A 21592-nucleotide genomic window follows, 5' to 3' on the forward strand; every position below is an offset into this window, starting at 1 on the left:
ACTCACAGCGCCACCTTGTGACCACGTGTAAACATCAGCACCGCTCACTCCCATCATTTGTAATGAGTCACATGACTGAAAGAATCCCAGCATGACTTGTCCACTAGCTCGTAAAAGGGAAGGAATTGTTACCATCCAACAATAGAGACGTAATCTAGCATTCAGCACCATGGTTGCTAAAGCACAAAGACACAAAGTCAGAAGCTTCAGAATACATAAAAAATGAACTGTAAGGCCATTTCCTTCTAACATTATTGAGGGAAGAGCATCACCACACCGTACAACCAACACGCTAAAATTGTGCAGTGAAAGCCAAGGTGGAAAATAAAACAAACAAACAAAAAAAAGTGGTTTTCACACATAAACCTTGATCTCATGAACAAACGCTATCAAAGTTACAAGAAAAGATTGACCTAGTTTAGCACAAAGTGCCTGCTTCCTCTAAGGAAGCTGCTAGGTTGCTAACCTAGGATTAGTGCTAAACCCAACATGCTAAAAACACATGCTGAAAGCAAAAGTTTAAAAATTAAAACAACAAAAAATGAGACTTTCATACAAACACGTTGCTCTTAATGAACAAAGAGAATCGAAGCTTGTAAATAAGATTAGCCTAGTTTAGCACAAAGAGCAAGGCCCCCAATGAAGCTAGTCAGTTGTTATGCTAGGCTTAGCCCTAAAAACACAAGTAAAAGGCTTGGTGAAAGCTAAGTTGGAAAGTAGATTGAAAAAACAAAGAAGTTCTCAAAAATGTGGTGATCTTAACTCATTGGCTGTCGCTGACAGCAAAAGACATCCAATCCATTTGAATTGGGAAAGGTTAGCGGTCTCACAGTTAAAATGCATTGAATGTCCATCGGCATCAGTGGAAGCCATTGAGTTAAATAACAAATGGTGTCAAAGTTCCACACAAAGAATAGCCTATTTCAGCACAAAGACATTGCTCCCGTTAAGGAAGCTAGTCAGTTGCTACGTTAGGCTTGGTGCTAGCGGTTTCTTCCCTCCTTCTGACACTTACTTACGTGTCTGCAGATGAATAAATAATATTTACAAAGTTTACAAAGAATGTTTGGTATCAAGTAAACAACACCCACCCACCTATGGCCAAAGGCGCACACACATACACCCACACACAATATCAAACAGCGAGTCATCAGAATGATAAGAGGAAGAAGAGAATGACTATCAAATGACCAGAAGAGGAAGAAAAGGATGATGGTCAAATGTCAAATTGTTGTAAGTACGGGTTTCTCCTCTGCATTTCCGCCATCTTTTTTTTCAGTCTGTTTCTCTCCCCTTCAAAATAAAATCTTTCAGGACACAAGATGGAATGAAATGACAAAAGCTAAAAGCCTGAAATTAAAATGAAGTATGGCCACTATAAAGTCATAATTGCTTCCAAGCGTGTCCAATCCGGACATCCACGCCACATTGACATTGCACTTCTTTTTTGACAGTCTTTTGTAGGGCAATATGGGTAATGATGTCATCAAAACGAGACGGCGCCATCAGGAGGTTTGTGCTTTCAGACAGCATGTGACATCACAGCTGTACAGAGGCTCAAGGGTAATGTCCCAATTTAGTGTCCATGCAGGTTAAAAGAATTAAAATGGTCTGCCCACCCCCTCCGGCGTCACTACTTATACAGTCAAATCACGTGTTGTCGCCCTCTGCCCCATCCAGCTCCTCCTCCTCTTCTTCCTCCACACTTTCCACGATTGGCAGGTGAAGCCCAGGCTCCTCCCCTTTGCCAGCCCTGGACAAGACATCCATCCATCGGCGCTGTAGGTCCTCGCCTTCAGCACTGAAGTAGAGCGTCAGATGACTCTGGGAAATCTTAAAGGTGTGCCGACGCTCCAGGCGGTCACATGACTCTGGGAGTGAAACTTCGAAACCAATCAGAGGAACACTACGCTGCGCCTTCACGTCCTGAAAACATCCGGCATTCTGGGTAATTGTGTGTGCACTCAGTGAAGACAAATGAATAATTTCCCAAATAATCAGACATATGATAAAAATAAGATGCATAATAATGTGACACACAATGAAATTTATACATTTCCTGTGTTTCCTTCCTTATGTTGTGTTCAGGGCCTACCTGAGGAGCACCATAGATGTAGAGCACCAAGGGTTCGTTTTCAGGGATGATAAACCATGCCTTCTGCCATCCCCGGCTGCCTCCTTTTTCCATGTGGTGCAGGAAGCTGCACATGACGCTGTTCTCAGCTGCCAGTGAGGCTTGTTTCTACGGTGACAACCAGAAGTGGTTGTGTTTGTTAGTAAGTCACATACTGTAAATAGCTAGAAAAGTCTTAAGTGTGAACTTTCAAGTTTTGTCCCAATTTATTGTTAGTGTTAAACATTAATTCTTATCTAATCCAACTATACACTCAGGAAAGGCATTGTCCTTTTGGAAAGTTTTTACCACTTGCATGGTAAGGGAGGCTCTGAGCTCACAGGCTCAAACAACCCCTATTTATTAGGGCCACAACATAAAACAGGAAAATTTGCATACAAGGATTAACCAAAAGGCTGCCACAGGTATCAGATTTCAGTCAGCCAAAATGGCTACTCATTGCTCTACGAGATATTATTCAAATACTAAGGCGTGGCATAGCATACATTAGATAATTCGTTAAACACAACACAAGTCCAACGGTTACTTTGGCAAAAGTCTGATCGAGTCTTACTGTGACATCTTCCTCACCTCCAGGATGGAGCGCCTCCTTTGGTTGTTTGCAGCCACCACGGAGGGCGGCGGGGATACACCCACCAGCATGGCATAGCAGTCCATGCACACGCGATTGGTGCGGTTGTTGTCATACGAGAGGCGGGCACGGAACTCTGAGCATTTCCCACAAACCACCTAGAGGTGAGATATTAGAGTCTTAGAAGGCAATGAAAGGCTTGTCTTATCGACGGAGCGAGCAAGCTTTTATTGAACGCACGTGACCGCAGGCCTTGCAGTGGTGGCGTCTCCTGGTGAGGGCATTGAACGCTTCCTGGCACTTCATGCACAGCGTCACTTCCTTCTCGCGAATGGGCGTTGGCGCACGCTTGCCCAGCTCGGCACAACTCTAACCGACATGACGTAAAGAGGCCATTATTTTTATTTGATTTAATATGAATGAAAATAGAGTTGATTTGGGATTAATTCTGTTTGCATTGTATGTATATTTCTTATTATTTATTGTTGGTAATCATAATTCACATACTCAATAATTCAGGGGTATCCAACTTCGCTCCTCGAGAGCCCCTATTTAGCTTGTTTTCCATGTCTCCCTCCTCCAACTCACCTGACTCAAATAATCAGGATCATTTTCAGAGCTAGCTGATGAGCTGATCATTTGATTCAGGTGTGTTAAAGGAGGGAGACGTGGAAAACAAGCTGGGTAGGGGCTCAGAGGACAGGAGTTGTAATCCCCGGCACTACCTACTGGTGACGCTGCACCCAGAGCAACGTGGGGTTCAGTACCTTGCTCAAGGATACTTAGACGAGTTAATCAGGGGGGAGAATCGAACCCAAAACCTCTGAGTTGGGGAACGACTACACTACCACTGACTCACGCCATCCCCATTAATATGCTACAAAAGCAGTAATTTATCCATAATTGGGAAACTTTTGATATCTGCATCCCAGCCAAAAAATATTTGCACCGATTGCCTTGGAAGGGGTGCAGTTAGAGTACTTATGGACAGATACACAACAGATAGTTTTCCAGATTTTCTTATGTGTGTGTGTGCATTACCGGAGAGTGGGGGGGTGTGGACTCATCATCTCGGAGGGAACAAGTCAGGTGACGGAATGTCTCCATGGTGTGCTCGTGTCTCTGGATTGTGGCCTGGATGGCCTGCAAGGCGCACACAAACACACACATGTATGTCGTCTTACTGGTTGATAGGGTCAATAATGTTTGGTTTGATTTCCTATCTGTTAGCCTGCTTTGGCTCTACCTGGATCCAGTCTTTCTTCTCATCTTCTGTCCTGCAGAGACACAAGTCAAGAAAAGTTAGCAGCACTCGCATGTTTTTTTATGCTCTGCTTTAGCATTACCTGGCCTGCAGCTCAAGTGACCGCTGTTTGCCTGACACCAGGAAGGTCCTAGGAACTGCTACGCTGCTTGTTTCCTTCAGCTGCACAGTGGAAAAAAAATACGGGAATTGATGGAACATGCATGCTAACCTACAACAAGATACATTTGTACAAAACTCATAATTTAGGTTACATGCCAACATTCCACTTAAATCATTCTGCGTGAAGATGTCTGGCATGATTTATTCCAACATATATATGCCACATTTGTAATCATCATGCACTGGTGTCAGCAATTTATAGTATTGAACATTTCCTAACCTGATACTGGCCCAGAAAAGCAACTCACCTCCATGCCATCCACATCGATTCGAGCACGGACACCATACTTCTGACCAATCAGACGCAGTTTGGGAACGCAGTAGAGCAGCCTGTCGTTGAACTGAAGGAAAATTGAGAAGGTTAGACCAGAGGTTCTCAAAAATGTTGGGGTCGTAACAGCATTTTCTCAGCATGCCATCATAATTTGGATTTGTTTTTTGTTTTTTAAATAAATAAATGAATAAAAATATCTCTCGTAAGAAAGGAGCCCAGTGGAAGGTAGTTACAGAGTTAAGGCCGCTGAACATTGCTAAAAGCATTATGCCAATTTAAATATTGCAAAACCAGTCAATTGCTGACATCATGGTGAAATGTCCCACTGACACATACAGTGGGGAGAACAAGTATTTGATACACTGCCGATTTTGCTGGTTTTCCCACTTGCAAAGCATGTAGAGGTCTGTAATTTGTATCATAAGTTCTCTTCAACTGTGAGGGACGGAATCTAATACAAAAAAACAGAAAATCACATTGTATGATTTTTAAATAATAAATTTGCATTTAATTGCATGAAATAAGTATTTGATACATCACAAAAATCGAACTTAATATTTGGTACAGAAACCTTTGTTTGCTATTACAGATACCAAACTTTTCCTGTAGTCCTTGACAAGGTTTGCACACACTGCAGCAGGGATTTTGGCCCACTCCTCCATGCAGATCTTCTCCAGAGCCTTCAGGTTTCGGGGCTGCTGCTGGGCAACATGGACTTTCAGCTCCCTCCATAGATTTTCTATCGGGTTCAGATCTGGTGACTGGCTAGGCCACTCCAGGATCTTAAGAGGCTTCTTACGGAGCCACTCTTTAGTTGCTTTGGCTGTGTGCTTTGGGTCGTTGTCACGCTGGAGGACCGAGCCACAACCCATCTTCAGGGCTTTCACTGAAGGAAGGAGGTTGTCAGCCAAGATCTGGCGATACATAGCCCCATCCATCCTCCCCTCAATACGGTGCAGTCGTCCTGTACCCTTGGCAGAGAAGCAGCCCCCAAAAATGATGTTTCTTCCTCCATGTTTCACGGTTGGGATGGTGTTCTTGGGGTTGTACTCATCCTTCTTTTTCCTCCAAACACGACAAGCCGAGTTTAGACCAAAAAGTTCAATTTTGGTCTCATCCGACCACATGACCTTCTCCCATTGCTCCTCTGGATCATCCAGATGGTCAGTGGCAAACTTCAGACCTGTCTGGACATGCACTGGCTTCAGCAGCCGGACCTTGCGTGCGCTGAAGGATTTTAATCCATGACGGCGTAATGTGTTTCCGATGGTTTTCTTCGAGACTGTGGTTCCAGCTCTCTTCAGGTCATAGACCAGGTCCTGCCGTGTAGTTCTGGGCTGATCCCTCCTCTTCCTCATGATCAGTGATGCCCTACGAGGTGAGATCTTGCATGGAGCCCCAGAACGAGGCAGATTGACCGTCAACTTGAACTTCTTCCATTTTCTAATAATCGCTCCAACAGTTGTTACCTTCTCACCAAGCTGCTTACTTATTTTCCTGTAGCCCATCCCAGCCTTGTGCAGGTCTATTATTTTATCCCTGATGTCCTTACACAGCTCTTTGGTCTTGGCCATTGTGGAGAGGTTGGAGTTTGTTTGTTTGAGCATGTGAACAGGTGTCTTTTATACAGGTAACAAGTTCAAACAGGTGCAGTTACTTCCGGTAATGAGTGGAGAACAGGAGGGGTTCTTAAAAAAGAACTAAGAACCGAAATATTTACTAGTTGGTAATGTATCAAATACTTATTTCATGCAGTTGAATACAAATTTATTATTTAAAAATTATACAATGTGATTTTCTGGATTTTTGTATTAGATTCCGTCCCTCACAGTTGAAGAGAACTTATGATACAAATGACAGACCTCTACATGGCTGGCAAGTGGGAAAACCAGCAAAATCGGCAGTGTATCAAATACTTGTTCAACACCACTGTAGCTAAGGTAATGAGAAGTAATTGGCTTAGTCTGTGTGTTTTAGATTTACAGATCTCCTGGTGCTGGGATGCATTTTTGGGAAAAAAACGATACGACAATAGTTGAATGAAAATAATTCGGGGTATGGATACCCCAGTTTGAGAACCACTGGGCCAGACGGAGCAGTCAGTACCAGAATGAGGTAACGATCCTGCGTTGTGCCGTTCTTGTTGGATAGTTTTAGTATGTGTCCTTCTTTGATGAGCTCATTGGTCGGGTTTACAATGTCTTCTTCGCCACCCAGGAGTTCATAGACCTTCAGCAACTTCCGCATTCGCTCCTGAAAATCACAAAACTGTTAACCAGAACTCCTGTGAAAGTTGGAGTTCCAGGAACCAATTTTAAAAGTTCTTACCATTTTCCTAATAGCAGCGTTGGAATGTTCTGCTGCTGTGGCGATGAGCTCTAGAGACTCTGCAGAGACAAAGGCTGGTCACATAACGTCAAGTAACACACTAAAATCGCTATCCTTCCATTCTGTTATCACCTTTCATGGCTAAAATACATATTGCAAGATAACATGTTGTCTTGCATGTATACTATCTGCAGTGCTAGCATTTTTTCAAATCAAATGGTTATCGATCTGCTTTTGGGTGCTCTGTGCTCAATTTACAATATTGCTACAAATTTGCCCGCATCTTCGTATTTGATCAATTCTCAATGATATAATAACAGGTGATGTGCATACTCTGTGCATCCTTGTAGTCCAGTGCGTCAACTGGCAGGCGGTGCAGATAATCTTTAAGCAGGAGTTCATATCGAGGAATCCTTTGGACCGGCTCCAACATGTGATGTTGGAGCGTCAGGTTGGCGCAGCGCTCATCCTTCTGATACACACACATACACACATTGTTGACTAATATCCCTAGGAATTTGCAAAAACTGATTGGTTTCCTGAAATTAATGTAGAGGCATTAACTTTGTTCAGCATATAGGTCAGCACCTTATTGAAGTTCATCGAACTATTTGAATGAATTCACAGGGTAAATCTCTCACATGACATCCAATATGTCAGATACATTGACTTATTAGAGGAACAGGCCAAGTTGCTTAAACAGGTGTACGGTAACTGTATGAATGTCAATAGTGGTGATGGGCGGAGTCGGGTACCTGGATGTCATGTATAATGCATTTGAACACAGCCGATCTCTCCATCCACGTGTTTACGAGCTCCATGGCATGGTCAAAGTTCTTAACGTACTCTCCATACATCTTCAGGAAGGGTGCCAGCTTCTGCAAGATGTCTCCAATTCGTGGGTTTGAGTCCCTATGAATTTTATCAAAAGCATAATCTGTTATCTCAATTCAATTAATGAGATGGCCTTTGCACTCGCCACCACAGCATACCAGTGGTTTACCAGGTTTGTGTACACTACACAAAAACCCTCAAGTAGTTCGAAGTAAACTCACCACTCCTCCATGCGTTTCTGCAGAGCCGGAAGTAGAAACTGCTGGTGAAAGCAGTGGATGGAGCAGATGTTGGAGAAGATTCCATGAATTACGTCACATGGAAAAGAAGAGCGGGAGCGTGCTTCCTCCAAGAGTCGAGCGCAGAAGACCTGAGGGGAACAGCAGTTAATTAGTTTATCACTCGAATCTAGACCTTTTGTTAGGTGTGTGTTGTCATAACAGTTTACCTGATCCAGGAGATGGAGTTTGGACACGTAGGAGATCTCAGTGTGAATAAGCTCATTGGCAATATTGAACACCCTCTGTTGAACGGACAACTGAGAGACACATGATGATGGATGTTACGGCAGAGTTCAAAATACAGTCAAACGATTAAGTGATCAGCCTCAACGAACAGACCTACTCTTTCTGTAAATAGTTTCTCGAGCTATTTCCCGAATCGAAAGCACAATCCAGTGGTAAATAAGGAGGTTTGGCTATTCACCTATCAGGTTGTGAATGTGGGTGTTCAATATGTTGTGCAGATTCTTTGTAATCAATGAGGTTCTGGTAGGCCACTACATGGTTGTGACTGTTGGTTTTAACGGTAAGGTTTGCCGACCCCTAAAGGCAGGGGTCTCCAAACCGGTCCACGAGGGCCGCTGTGGGTCCTTGTTTTTGGTTGGTTGTTGTTTCAACCAATGATGTTTCTACTAAAACAAGCAGCACCTGACTGCAATCAACTGATTACACTGATATAACACCAGATTGGTGAAAAGGAGTGGTCTTGTTTTGTTGGAGTGAAATCTTGCACCCACTGCGACCCTATGAGGAATAGTTTGGAGACCACTGCCTAAAGGACTAAAGAAAATTGTTAATGTGACATTGAAAAGGTTCGAGAGGTTTTACAGGGTCGCTCTTCCACAGAAAGTACAAGTGATAATTAATAGTTTGAAAACATGGTACAAAGAATATGATCCTTCCCCAAGTAGAGGAGTATATAGCTGCTTGAAAAGCTACACGGATCGTAGCTTGCAGATATATGGAAATTTACCGAAACTTAACCAGATGAGCCGCTTTAAGACGAGGGAATGTAGCAGCACTTGCCCCAACTCTGCAGCTTTCATATACAGGGTGCAAATCCAGGATGATGTCATCCCTGTTTAAGTTAGATTCCCCTCATGAAATAAAGGTAATTTACTAGACTGATTTCAGCCTCTCATTAGTAAGAGACTATAGGCCAGAACAACGACATGTCCTCAGTCACAATATATAAAATTGATAATTTGAAGAAAATAGCAATGAACACTCATAATGCATTTGCTCAGGGTCCCGTCCCAGTCAAACGTTAAGCCTCTTCCTAAAACCTGTGATTGGCGAACAGTTGTCGGAGTTACTTTATCAATAGGTTAGTTACTAAATTCTTTCTTTACTACTTGTAAAATGTTATTTCATCCAAAGTTCAAGAAAATTAAGAAAAGCAGTGTAGTCAGGAGATGGTTACAACAAACTTTTGCACTCTGATTCTGAAGCAGGACATTACTTGCTGCATTCAGACATAGTTCGAGCTGGTAATGTTCTGGACTTGTGACTAGGTTATTAGCCGATAAAGTTCTGGCTAATGTCTGTGCTAACTGAGCCGGCAAATTGTATTTACCCATCGGGTAAATACTACTACATCACCGGACCTAAGTGTATGTCTAAAAGGGGCTCCCTCAAGTACAGTATCTTGAGGTCTTGTTCTAAAGTGAGAAAAGAATAGAGCATGAGATCAATAGACTGATCAGTGCAGAATCTTCAGTGACTGTATCAGTACATCATGTTGAAGGAGCCAAAATGGAAAGCTCTATTTCTAGTCGATTTACGTTCCTACCCTCACCATGATTTTCCTTCGCACAGTGTATTATCTTTCTCGAAGGAGACGCTCGGTCATCCGGCAAGGGATCAGAGGAGAACTGCTATGAGTTGGCTCGGGTATCCAATTAATGCCCTGTGTGCACCTTGGCCCAGGGGTTGACCTAGGTTGTTCAAAACATTATATATCTTCCGGTAGGTCTGGGAACCGCTCTGCATCCTGCTGGAGAAACTTGACAAAATTGCTGGGGAAAGGGAAGTCTGGGCTTCCCTGCTGAAGCTGCTGCCCCCCGACCCGACCTCAGATAAAATGGAAGATTGATGGATGTTCAATGTTGTAAGGATTGATATTAAGAAAACACTAGAAGTAGAAGAATGTGGTTCTGGGAGCCAAGTAAAAAATAGCGAACGTTGGCAATCAGTTTAAAGAGTCAGTCCTTTTACATAAAAATGAGTATGAAGAGCAATGACAACAAGCAGCAAGAGTTTGTTTCATCTATTTTTGGTTACTATAGTAACCCACAGTCAAAATCAGAGTGATCATTAAGTAGATTCCTGACCTACCTCAGTCAAGTCTTGTCTGGGGGCTGGAAGAACCAAGGTAAGCTCGGTCTCCTCCTCCTCCTCTAGGTCACTGTCTACATCCTCCGAGAAGTCCCTCCTCCTGGCCATGCACCTCACCTCACCCTCCTCTCCCTCGCCGGCGTATGAAGAGGAGCTGGAGAGCCGAGGGAGGCCGCAAGAGTAAATGCCGCTACCACCGTCGTCCACGCCAACAAAGCAGAGTTCCTCGCTGTGTGACGGCGAGCTAATGCTGTCAATGCCGCTGTCGCGATTGGCCAGCTTGCCATCAGTCTGTGAGGAGGGGAGGGACAAACGCTCGGGTGGCAGATCCAATTGTTCGGGTGGCATATCCGATTGCTCTGGCGGCAGAACCGATTGCTCTGGTGGCAGATCTGATTGCTCTGGCGGCAGATCCGTTTGCTCGGGCAGAAGATCTGATTGTACAGGCAGCAGATTTGACTGCATGGCTGGCAGATCCAATTCATGTGGCAGCAGATCTGATTGTTCTGGCAGCAGATCTGTCTGCACAGGTGGAAGATCTGATTGCTCAGGCAGCAGATTTGAATGCTGGGACGGCAGATCCAATTCCTCTGGCAGCAGATTTGACTGCTTGGACGGCAGATCCAATTCCTCTGGCAGCAGATCCAATCGCTCGGGCGGCATAGCCGATTCTTCGGGCGGCAGATCCAATTGCTCGGGTGGCACATCCGATTGCTTGGGCGGCACATCCGATTGCTCTGGTGGCAGATCTGATTGCTCGAGTGGCAGATGCGTTTGCTCAGGCAGCACATCCGATTGTTTGAGCGGCAGATCTGATTGCTCAGGTGGCAGACATTCGCTCATCTCCAGAGACACCTGTTCCTCCGTCCCCTCACTTTCCTGCTGAACATCATCATGACTTTTCAGCTCGGGAAGACCCTCCTGCTCAAGGAGGGCGGGGACCGACAATGATGACGGTGGTGATGAAGGTTGCGATAAGGGGGTGTCGAGGAGGCGGGGACACATAGCTACCCCGGTGATGTCAGGAACCATAATGATCTGCTCGCTGTAACACATCGATTCACATGATAGATGTCTATCAACAATCATGCTAAGGTATCAATATACTTAATAAAGTATTAATAAAAATGTTGTAACAAATAATAAATTGACAACAAATCAATAAACACACCATCACTCATAACAACAACAATACAAAACAAAACAATGTATCAATAACCATTATAGTCTTAGCATCAAAGAACTGTAAATAAACATACCCTAACTTGAAAACACTGAAACATCAATGAAGATGATAGCATGTTAATAAGTATAAGGTATCAATCAGTATGTTAAGGTAAAACTCTGAACATACCAAATCATGAATGGTGAAACGTGAAAACGGAAACATGTCGAGAATATATGTATGTATATAAACAAGTTAATTAATAAATACGATGCAAATGTAGCAATATTATGTAAATAATGTAAATATTATGTAAATATACGTAATACCTTATAGATCAACAAAGCACAAAAATAACAAAAAAAAAAGTATACTAGTGTACCTATAATGTAAAACAATACACAACATGGCGGCTTGTCAGATGACATCATTGCTTTGAACCTTGTCAGAAAGCATGATGGTGACATCACCGTAACGGTGATCATCACAGTGACCTTGACAGTGACACCACCGTGATGGTGCTGTCTTCATGATATTGACCATGACGGTAACCATGGCGGTGAAATCCCATTGATTATGACTTCACCATGACGGTGACATCACAATCTTTGATGATTCGCAAATCCTTTCCCACTTATATTCAACTGAATACACCTCAATTTACAGGCACCAGTATAAAAAATAAGATTTCCGTTTGCTAATTTTGTACGTTTTTTTTTTAAGTCCACGTCATTATAAGCTATGTTTAGGCAGGGAATGCATAAAGATTTTCCACAATACCTTTGGCATAACGGCATTAATTCGAGCATATATAGTGATCTCTGATTGGTCTATTTGGTCTACTCACAGATATATTGGCCTCGGATTAGTCTGTTTTCGCGTGCTAGTGCATTGTGGGATAATGAGTTTTATGGTAAGAAAACACGCTGCCTTTTTACTAACTCACATTTTTACATATTCACAAGGTTAAAAAAGCAGATTGATTTACAAGACTTAATGGCTCGTGTGCTGCCATCCAAGCAACATTTTTCCAGGGATGTAAAGTACCTGTTTATTTAAGCAAGACAATGCCAAGCCACATTCCGCAACAGTTACTAAAGCATGGCGCCATAAGAGTGTGCCTAGTAAATTACTAGCACTCCAGCAATTGCTGTCTCCCATTGAAAACGTGTGGCGCAATGTATGGCACAAAATATGACAACGGCGATTCAGACTTTTGAGCAACTGAAGTTGGACATTAAGCAAAAATGTGAAAGAAATACACCTACAGAAAATAAAATAACAAAGTGCCCACTCTTCCCAAGTATGTAATGTTAAAATGAAAATGTAATATAATAGAGTGGCAAACATGCTTCTAACCCAGCTTTTATGGAGTGTTGAAGATAACAAATTCAAAATGAGTCAACATTTGAAAAATCAAAAACAAACTATAAATTCACATTAAATAAACATTAAATATCTGGTTTTTCAAAAGCAGTCAGTTGAAAAAAGGTTGAAATGTTATGCAAATCATTGTACACTATATTTACGGATAATTCAATTGGGGTTTGCACTGCAGTACTGTAATGTGTCAGACTACCCCCCCAAAATAATGGTAACTTCCCATGATGTTGAATTCATTGGTGAAATTCCCGTTATGTTGACTATGACTGGGACACTCTTATGACAGTGATATACAAGTATGACTTTGAAATAATCTTGACGGAAGCACAACTATGATGGTTATATCCTAGGGTGACCATATTTTGATTTCCAAAAAAGAGGACGCTCAGCCCGACCTCAAGATACTTGAATTTTACTCGAAGTTCACTCAAAGATGTCTATATCACTTTAATATATTTAAAGTGTGCCCCCTCACTCTGGATGGGAAAATGCAGTTTGAAAAAAAAAAAAAAAAAAATAATGACTAAAATATTTTATATATATATATATATATATATATATATATATATATATATATATATATATATATATATATATATATATATATATATATACATATATATATATACAGTGCCTTGCAAAAGTATTCGGCCCCCTTGAATCTTGCAACCTTTCGCCACATTTAAGGCTTCAAACATAAAGATATGAAATTTAATTTTTTTGTCAAGAATCAACAACAAGTGGGACACAATCGTGAAGTGGAACAACATTTATTGGATAATTTAAACTTTTTTAACAAATAAAAAACTGAAAAGTGGGGCGTGCAATATTATTCGGCCCCTTTACTTTCAGTGCAGCAAACTCACTCCAGAAGTTCAGTGAGGATCTCTGAATGATCCAATGCTGTCCTAAATGACCGATGATGATAAATAGAATCCACCTGTGTGTAATCAAGTCTCCGTATAAATGCACCTGCTCTGTGATAGTCTCAGGGTTCTGTTTAAAGTGCAGAGAGCATTATGAAAACCAAGGAACACACCAGGCAGGTCCGAGATACTGTTGTGGAGAAGTTTAAAGCCGGATTTGGATACAAAAAGATTTCCCAAGCTTTAAACATCTCAAGGAGCACTGTGCAAGCCATCATATTGAAATGGAAGGAGCATCAGACCACTGCAAATCTACCAAGACTCGGCCGTCCTTCCAAACTTTCTTCTCAAACAAGGAGAAAACTGATCAGAGATGCAGCCAAGAGGCCCATGATCACTCTGGATGAACTGCAGAGATCTACAGCTGAGGTGGGAGAGTCTGTCCATAGGACAACAATCAGTCGTACACTGCACAAATCTGGCCTTTATGGAAGAGTGGCAAGAAGAAAGCCATTTCTCAAAGATATCCATAAAAAGTCTCGTTTAAAGTTTGTCACAAGCCACCTGGGAGACACACCAAACATGTGGAAGAAGGTGCTCTGGTCAGATGAAACCAAAATGGAACTTTTTGGCCACAATGCAAAACGATATGTTTGGCGTAAAAGCAACACAGCTCATCACCCTGAACACACCATCCCCACTGTCAAACATGGTGGTGGCAGCATCGTGGTTTGGGCCTGCTTTTCTTCAGCAGGGACAGGGAAGATGGTTAAAATTGACGGGAAGATGGATGCAGCCAAATACAGGAACATTCTGGAAGAAAACCTGTTGGTATCTGCACAAGACCTGAGACTGGGACGGAGATTTATCTTCCAACAGGACAATGATCCAAAACATAAAGCCAAATCTACAATGGAATGGTTCAAAAATAAACGTATCCAGGTGTTAGAATGGCCAAGTCAAAGTCCAGACCTGAATCCAATCGAGAATCTGTGGAAAGAGCTGAAGACTGCTGTTCACAAACACTCTCCATCCAACCTCACTGAGCTCGAGCTGTTTTGCAAGGAAGAATGGGCAAGAATGTCAGTCTCTCGATGTGCAAAACTGATAGAAACATACCCCAAGCGACTTGCAGCTGTAATTGGAGCAAAAGGTGGCGCTACAAAGTATTAACGCAAGGGGGCCGAATAATATTGCACGCCCCACTTTTCAGTTTTTTATTTGTTAAAAAAGTTTAAATTATCCAATAAATTTTGTTCCACTTCACGATTGTGTCCCACTTGTTGTTGATTCTTGACAAAAAATTAAAATTTTATATCTTTATGTTTGAAGCCTGAAATGTGGCGAAAGGTTGCAAGGTTCAAGGGGGCCGAATACTTTTGCAAGGCACTGTATATATATATATATATATATATATATATATGTATATATATATACACATACAGACACACTCACCGGCCACTTTATTAGGTACACCATGCTAGTAACGGGTTGGACCCCCTTTTGCCTTCAGAATTTCCTCAATTCTTCGTGGCATAGATTCAACAAGGTGCTGGAAGCATTCCTCAGAGAGTTTGGTCCATATTGACATGATGGCATCACACAGTTGGTGCAGATTTGTTGGCTGCACATCCATGATGCGAATCTCCCGTTCCACCACATCCCAAAGATGCTCTATTGGATTCAGATCTGGTGACTATGGAGGCCATTTGAGTACAGTGAACTCATTGTCATGTTCAAGAAACCAGTCTGAGATGATTCCAGCTTTATGACATGGCGCATTATCCTGCTGAAAGTAGCCATCAGAAGTTGGGTACATTGTGGTCATAAAGAGATGGACATGGTCAGCAACAATACTCCGGTAGGCTGTGGCGTTCCAACGATGCTCAATTGGTACCAAGGGGCCCAAAGAGTGCCAAGAAAATATTCCCCACACCAATGCACCACCACCACCAGCCTGAACCGTTGATACAAGGCAGGATGGATCCATGCTTTCATGTGGTTGACGCCAAATTCTGACCCTACCATCCGAATGTCGCAGCAGAAATCGAGACTCATCAGACCAGGTAACGTTTTTCCAATCTTCTATTGTCCAATTTCGATGAGCTTGTGCAATTTGTAGCCTCAGTTTCCTGTTCTTAGCTGAAAGGAGTGGCACCCGTCGTGGTCTTCTGCTGCTGTAGCCCATCTGCCTCAAAGTTCGACGTACTGTTCGTTCAGAGATGCTCTTCTGCCTACCTTGGTTGTAACGGGTGGTTATTGAATTTGAATTTATTGTCATTGTCATTTGTCATCATCATCATCACATCAACATCATCATCATCAGCATTAAATCATGTAATAAGGGAAGAAATGAAAGGAAGAAAAAAAGATAAAAAATATTGTTTCTCCAAGAAGATGAAAAGAGACATGACAAAGGGAACGGAAAAAAAGCCAAAGCTTATCGGGACCCGTCCCCCTTCCACCAAGGTCGCACAAGCAACAGCTCATGATCAGTCCAATGACAGTCTAGCGCCTATTGTTCAAAAAGTCATTAATTTGCATGGCGATTTCACAATTAAATTTATGTAACTTAACTACTTAACTAACTTTATTTAAGTCACTGTTGCCTTTCTATCAGCTCGAACCAGTCTGGCCATTCTCCTCTGACCTCTGGCATCAACAAGGCATTTCTGCCCACAGAACTGCCGCTCACTGGATATTTTTTCTTTTCCGGACCATTCTCTGTAAACCCTAGAAATGGTTGTGCGTGAAAATCCCAGTAGATCAGCCGTTTCTGAAATAATCAGACCAGCCCTTCAGGCACCAACAACCATGCCACATTCAAAGTCACTCAAATCACCTTTCTTCCCCATACTGATGCTCGGTTTGAACTGCAGGAGATTGTCTTAAACCATGTCTACATGAAGTGTTAACGAGCAGTTGGACAGGTGTACCTAATAAAGTGGCCGGTATATATGTATAGGGCTGTCAAACGATAAAAAATTTTAATCGAGTTAATTACAGCTTAAAAATTAATTAATCATAATTAATCGCAATTCAATCGCAAACCATCTATAAAATATGCCATATTTTTTCTGTAAATTATTGTTGGAATGGAAAGATAAGACACAAGATGGATATATACATTAAACATGTGGTACACAAGGACTGTATTTGTTTATTATAACAATAAATCAACAAGATGGCATTAACATTATTAACATTCTGTTAAAGCGATCCATGGATAGAAAGACTTGTAGTTCTTAAAAGAAAAATGTTTGTACAAGTTATAGAAATTTTATATTAAAACCCCCTTAATGTTTTCGTTTTAATAAAATTTGTAAAATTTTCAATCAAAAAATAAACTAGTAGCCCGCCATTGTTGATGTCAATAATTACTTACACAATGCTCATTGGTGCTGAAGCCTATAAAATCAGTCGCACCCAAGCACCAGCAGAGAGCGGCAAAACTCCATAAAACACAATTAACAAGTGAGCGTTTCACTGTACCATCATTTAAATCTGTCTGAGCGGGACATCTGCGTTAATTTCGTCAAATATTTTAATGTGATTAATTTAAAAAATTAATTAACGCCCGTTAACGCAATAATTTTGACAGCCCTAATATATATACAGTGGAGAGAACAAGTATTTGATACACTGCCAATGGGAAAATCCATTGGCAGTGTATCAAATACTTGTTCTCCCCACTATATATATATATATATATATATATACACATATAATGCAGACCCATGGAAATGTAGGTATTCTCTTCAAATTGGTCCCGTGAAAAATCATAAAAACCGGACATTTTCATGAATTTATAAAACCCGCCCGGACGACAAGGATACTACATGAAAGTAGGACTTGTCCGGACAAAAGAGGACGTTTGGTCACCCTATTATATCCTCTCTAGTGTTAACTCTAAGATGTGTAACATCACCATGACATGTATCTCACCGCTCAAACTTCTCGATAAGTGACAGAACACAGGTGGGCGAAGCATGGTCCTCGCTGCGGGGGGGCTTGCAGGGTGGCGGAGGTGGCAGTGGCTTGTCTGGTGCACGTGGTCGGGTCCTCAACGCCCCTGCCTGATGCTGCAAGTGGGATGGCTTGGGTGGAACTGAAGACAAGGTCATTTAATGATGTCAAAAAGTGCAGTTATTGCTGTTGACAGCAGGTGGCTCTCACCTTGAGGCTTCGGTCCAAGCAAAGGAGGCCGACTCTTACTAAATTGCGGCGGTCCGGTGTCATTGACCTCCTCCTCCTGGATCAAGGCGGGAGTTGAGGAGGAGGAGGTGGACTGCTGAGGGCCACAAGAAGTCTCAAGAGAGAGACCCTTTGCCAGCAAGCTAGGACTCAAAGAGGACGGGGAACCTGGAGGAGGGGGAGTTGCGGTGTAATATCACTGCTTGTAATTGAGCGCACATACCTGTGTGTAACATCAGTTAATAACGGAATAATTATCTTCCTGGGTCCAGAAACATGCAAGACCAAATCAGCATAGATGAGATGTTAGATGGCCCAGTGACAGTTTTAGTAGTTCCACAGCAGGTGCAAGTTCTAGTGGTGATCACTGAGGTGCTGGTAGGCCACTACAAGGAGTTAATTGGGGGCCCTCTGAAGGTTCTAGAAAAGGCTAAAACTCTTTTGAAACTGAGAGCTACAATACATATTGGGTACTGATTAATGCGAAGGGCCATACACACTTAATACTTTCATACACACTACTGTTTTGTCATTAATAATTCATGATGTAAGGACATTTATCATTGATCATGCTGATGTTTTCACGTAATATACGCGATGATTTAAAAAGGCACACAGTGAATAAAATACGCTAAATTTACTTTAAGATTCTGGCAGCTATGCCAGTATTATACCGTTAAAAAAAGAAAACCGTAAAACTACTGTAAAAAGATCTATATTCATTCAGTCATTCATTTTCCATGCCGCTTTTTCTCACGAGGGTCGCGGAGGTACTGGAGCCAATCCATGCTATATATTTATATACATACTATATAACTCAAGGGCGTAGGTTTGGTCTCAATATTGGTAGGGACAATAGAACAGCACAACCTGCATGTACACTTTTTGCTGGGGACGGGACATTAATAAGACCAAACAGACTGGGTGAACGGCAGTCAGGGCTACATTTCTCACCAATAAGAACCTAATTATTTGATAGGCTAAATGATTAATGCATAATAAATCTATATTGACTTATACTAACTTTCACACTGCAAATTTTCAGTATAACATCTTAATCTGATATTTTTTCTTAAATCTAGTCGAATAATTTTCTTCTTCTTCTTTTGAGTTTTTAAGGCTAGTTAACAGATTAATGTGTCAGATTCTTCCACTTACTTTTAGTGAATAATAGTATTTGTTCTTTTTAAGCCCAAAAATCTAAAAGTCGGTCATTTTTCACCTAAATCAAGAAAAAATGCTTTCAAATAATGTTTTGAACAATATCTATTCTTGAGTTAAGAACATTTCTGACAAACAAGTTTTTTTAGGATTAAATATAGAAGCTTTTTGCTTAAAATAAGCTTATAATAAGCTTATTTTCAGTTAGCTATTTTTTTAATTTCGAAAAATCTGAGTAAAATTTACTTGAAGCACTGGCAGATCATTTCACTTATTTCTAGTAGATTTACACTGAAAACAAGGGATTTCCCCCCCTTTTTTTTCAGTTTTAAGTAGATGGGTTTTAGCAGTACATATCTTTAGGTTCAGGTGATACACCGTTCGATTCAAACCTTGCTTTTCAAAAACTACTAAAGAAACATTTTGAAAACTTCCAGAATAAAGTCTTGATTTTATTAGCAAATTTAAATTACACAATTTGAACAGAAATTTGCGGATTAACATACAAAGAAATACAAAATTGTTAATCATCTCTTAACTGTCCAGGAATGCCAAAAAATAAACACTTGTCTTAATACCACTCAAAATTGTCTAAAAAAAATAAATAAAAATGGAGCCTTCCTTCGGGAAAAACACTACTGCTTTTGTCCCCAAGCACAGCCAAACTCAACAAAAAATGAAAGCTCCTTTGGGCTGCTTTAAGACCACATAAGCAAAATAAAAGTGAAAACTGGGAAGAAGGGGGTAAACCTTGGTTCACTACATTTCTTACAGCTGAGCAGAGTTCACTATATTTCTCAGTTTAATTAACATTTATAGTAGAATACACATACAGGAAGATACTTCTGTTGAAGCAGTTTCCTACCAAGGCTTTCACATTACTTACAGCAGCTGCTGGCCGAAAAAAAAAAAAAAAATATCCATCCTCTTCGAATCGGGCGGAGGAGGCGGCATGTCGACATGTAACGTAATTCTGTACTGTGAGACTGTGCGTGGGGGGGTCAAGTCAGCAGCCAATCAAACATGTTTGAAGAAAAAAAACATGGACTGGCTCATTCAGCAAGTGAAAAAGGGGTAAATGTAAGTCTAAAAATAATGAAAATAATTCACTTAATAATGGTAGCAGCAATTCTATCGTTACAACATATGGGAACGACATCTAAAAGACTTATAAAATTGAGCTCATTATATAATGCAAATAAGGTTGCTTAAAAGTTGGTGGGGACAATTTGAGCATCCTGGAAAGTTGGTAGTGTTTTGTCCCTACCGTACCTACGCAAACCTACGCCCTTGATATAGTAACTGTTGTTTTACATCATACAACTGTAAAAAGCACATGTAAACAACTGTTGTGATGTTATCATACAGCTCCCTTTTTGCCCCCCCCCCCTTTTTTTTTTTTTTTCCAAATGGAGATTGTTACTCCAGCAGTCAGGTGAAATGACATTAAGCCAACAGTACAGTCTGGTTTCAAATGTCAGAACACTCTTTTAAACTCTTAGGCAGTCATGTTTTCATCACCTTCTACATGCACAGAACTCCCTCCAACTTGTCTGCAGGAGTTAAGAGGTTAGCATGTTTGTCTACCAAGATAATGGAGTGAGTTCAAATTGAGACTGAAGAGGGGGACCACCATCAAGAGTGGTGACATGTAAATTACAGTATAAAATGTAACACTATAAAAAATTTTGTACAGTGATTTTAATTTTTTTTTAAATGTAAAAATCTACCATAAAATTAATGAAAGCATGATTTTTATATTTTTATATTAAATAGTTTTTATATTCTGGCAACCTCAGCTGTCACTATATTACCGTGAATGTAATGTTTTTTTAAAAATACAATTCAGGAAACATGAATGTCAACATGTAGCATGTTATGACTCGAACAGGTCCATAGTCAGTCTCGTTTGATCCTTGTGGGAAATTTTGTGTCTGTGGTCACCAGATTGCTGAACTCTGTTTTTGAAGATCTACAGTGGATCTACAGGTTCTATAGTCCACTACAATGTTGTACGTTAAAGTAAATAAGATAAACTTTTATAGGTTCTTTGAATAAAAATGCTTTTCTGATGGTTCTAGCATTGATGAATTAGGTTCTAGTAGGCTACTACAAGATTTCAAATGTGGCCACGAAGGACTTTATAGATGTTTGACTAGTCAAGGATGTTCTACAGTAGCTTCTTTAAGAAGGTACTGGCAGATCATGACATGATTAAAAATGTAGAAAGTGCTGAAGTTTGTTCTGGTGTAAGGTGAACAGGTTCTACTGGTGCTCAAGAAGATTCTTCTTGTCAACTACAAGGTTGGGATAACTGGCATCAAAAAGGTTTCTAAAGGTTTTACTCAGTTATAGTTATATAGTTACATGGCTGTGAAGAATACACAGCAGAACCTATGAACATGTAGGTCAAGTTGTTCTAAGACTGCTTCTAGTGTTGATCAATGAGGGTTTAGTATTAGTCCACTACTGCATTGTAAAAGTGCACATTAAGAAGGTTTAGTTTGGTTAGTTGGGTTTAGTCTAAATGTTTTAGTGCGCTGATGTGTGTAAAAGGAGCGCAATGATGTCACTACAATGAAGACCAATTATGTATTGATCACAATATAAAAATATTTCAATATATTACAATATATTT

At 41.0% G+C, this 21592-nt stretch overlaps 1 protein-coding gene across 2 annotated transcripts in view; it reads right to left on the minus strand.

The window, feature by feature from the left end:
• Positions 1-234: 234 nt before the first annotated feature.
• Positions 235-21592, minus strand: part of fgd1 (FYVE, RhoGEF and PH domain containing 1) — a 28964-nt gene continuing 7606 nt past the window's right edge. For both annotated transcript variants that reach the window (XM_057829720.1, XM_057829721.1), the window contains exons 2-18: positions 17776-17961; positions 17545-17707; positions 10186-11230; positions 8016-8105; positions 7789-7937; positions 7489-7645; positions 7067-7205; positions 6734-6792; positions 6512-6658; positions 4380-4472; positions 4052-4131; positions 3952-3982; positions 3747-3848; positions 2946-3074; positions 2705-2863; positions 2096-2242; positions 235-1926 (exon numbers count right to left, since the gene is read on the minus strand). In XM_057829720.1, the coding sequence (XP_057685703.1) occupies positions 1651-1926; positions 2096-2242; positions 2705-2863; positions 2946-3074; positions 3747-3848; positions 3952-3982; positions 4052-4131; positions 4380-4472; positions 6512-6658; positions 6734-6792; positions 7067-7205; positions 7489-7645; positions 7789-7937; positions 8016-8105; positions 10186-11230; positions 17545-17707; positions 17776-17961 (3152 nt within the window). In that variant the 3' untranslated portion in view covers positions 235-1650. The remainder of the gene's footprint in view (positions 1927-2095; positions 2243-2704; positions 2864-2945; positions 3075-3746; positions 3849-3951; positions 3983-4051; positions 4132-4379; positions 4473-6511; positions 6659-6733; positions 6793-7066; positions 7206-7488; positions 7646-7788; positions 7938-8015; positions 8106-10185; positions 11231-17544; positions 17708-17775; positions 17962-21592) is intronic.

This window comes from Corythoichthys intestinalis, chromosome 2 (genome assembly GCF_030265065.1).
Source record: "Corythoichthys intestinalis isolate RoL2023-P3 chromosome 2, ASM3026506v1, whole genome shotgun sequence".
NCBI classification, from domain to species: domain Eukaryota; kingdom Metazoa; phylum Chordata; class Actinopteri; order Syngnathiformes; family Syngnathidae; genus Corythoichthys; species Corythoichthys intestinalis.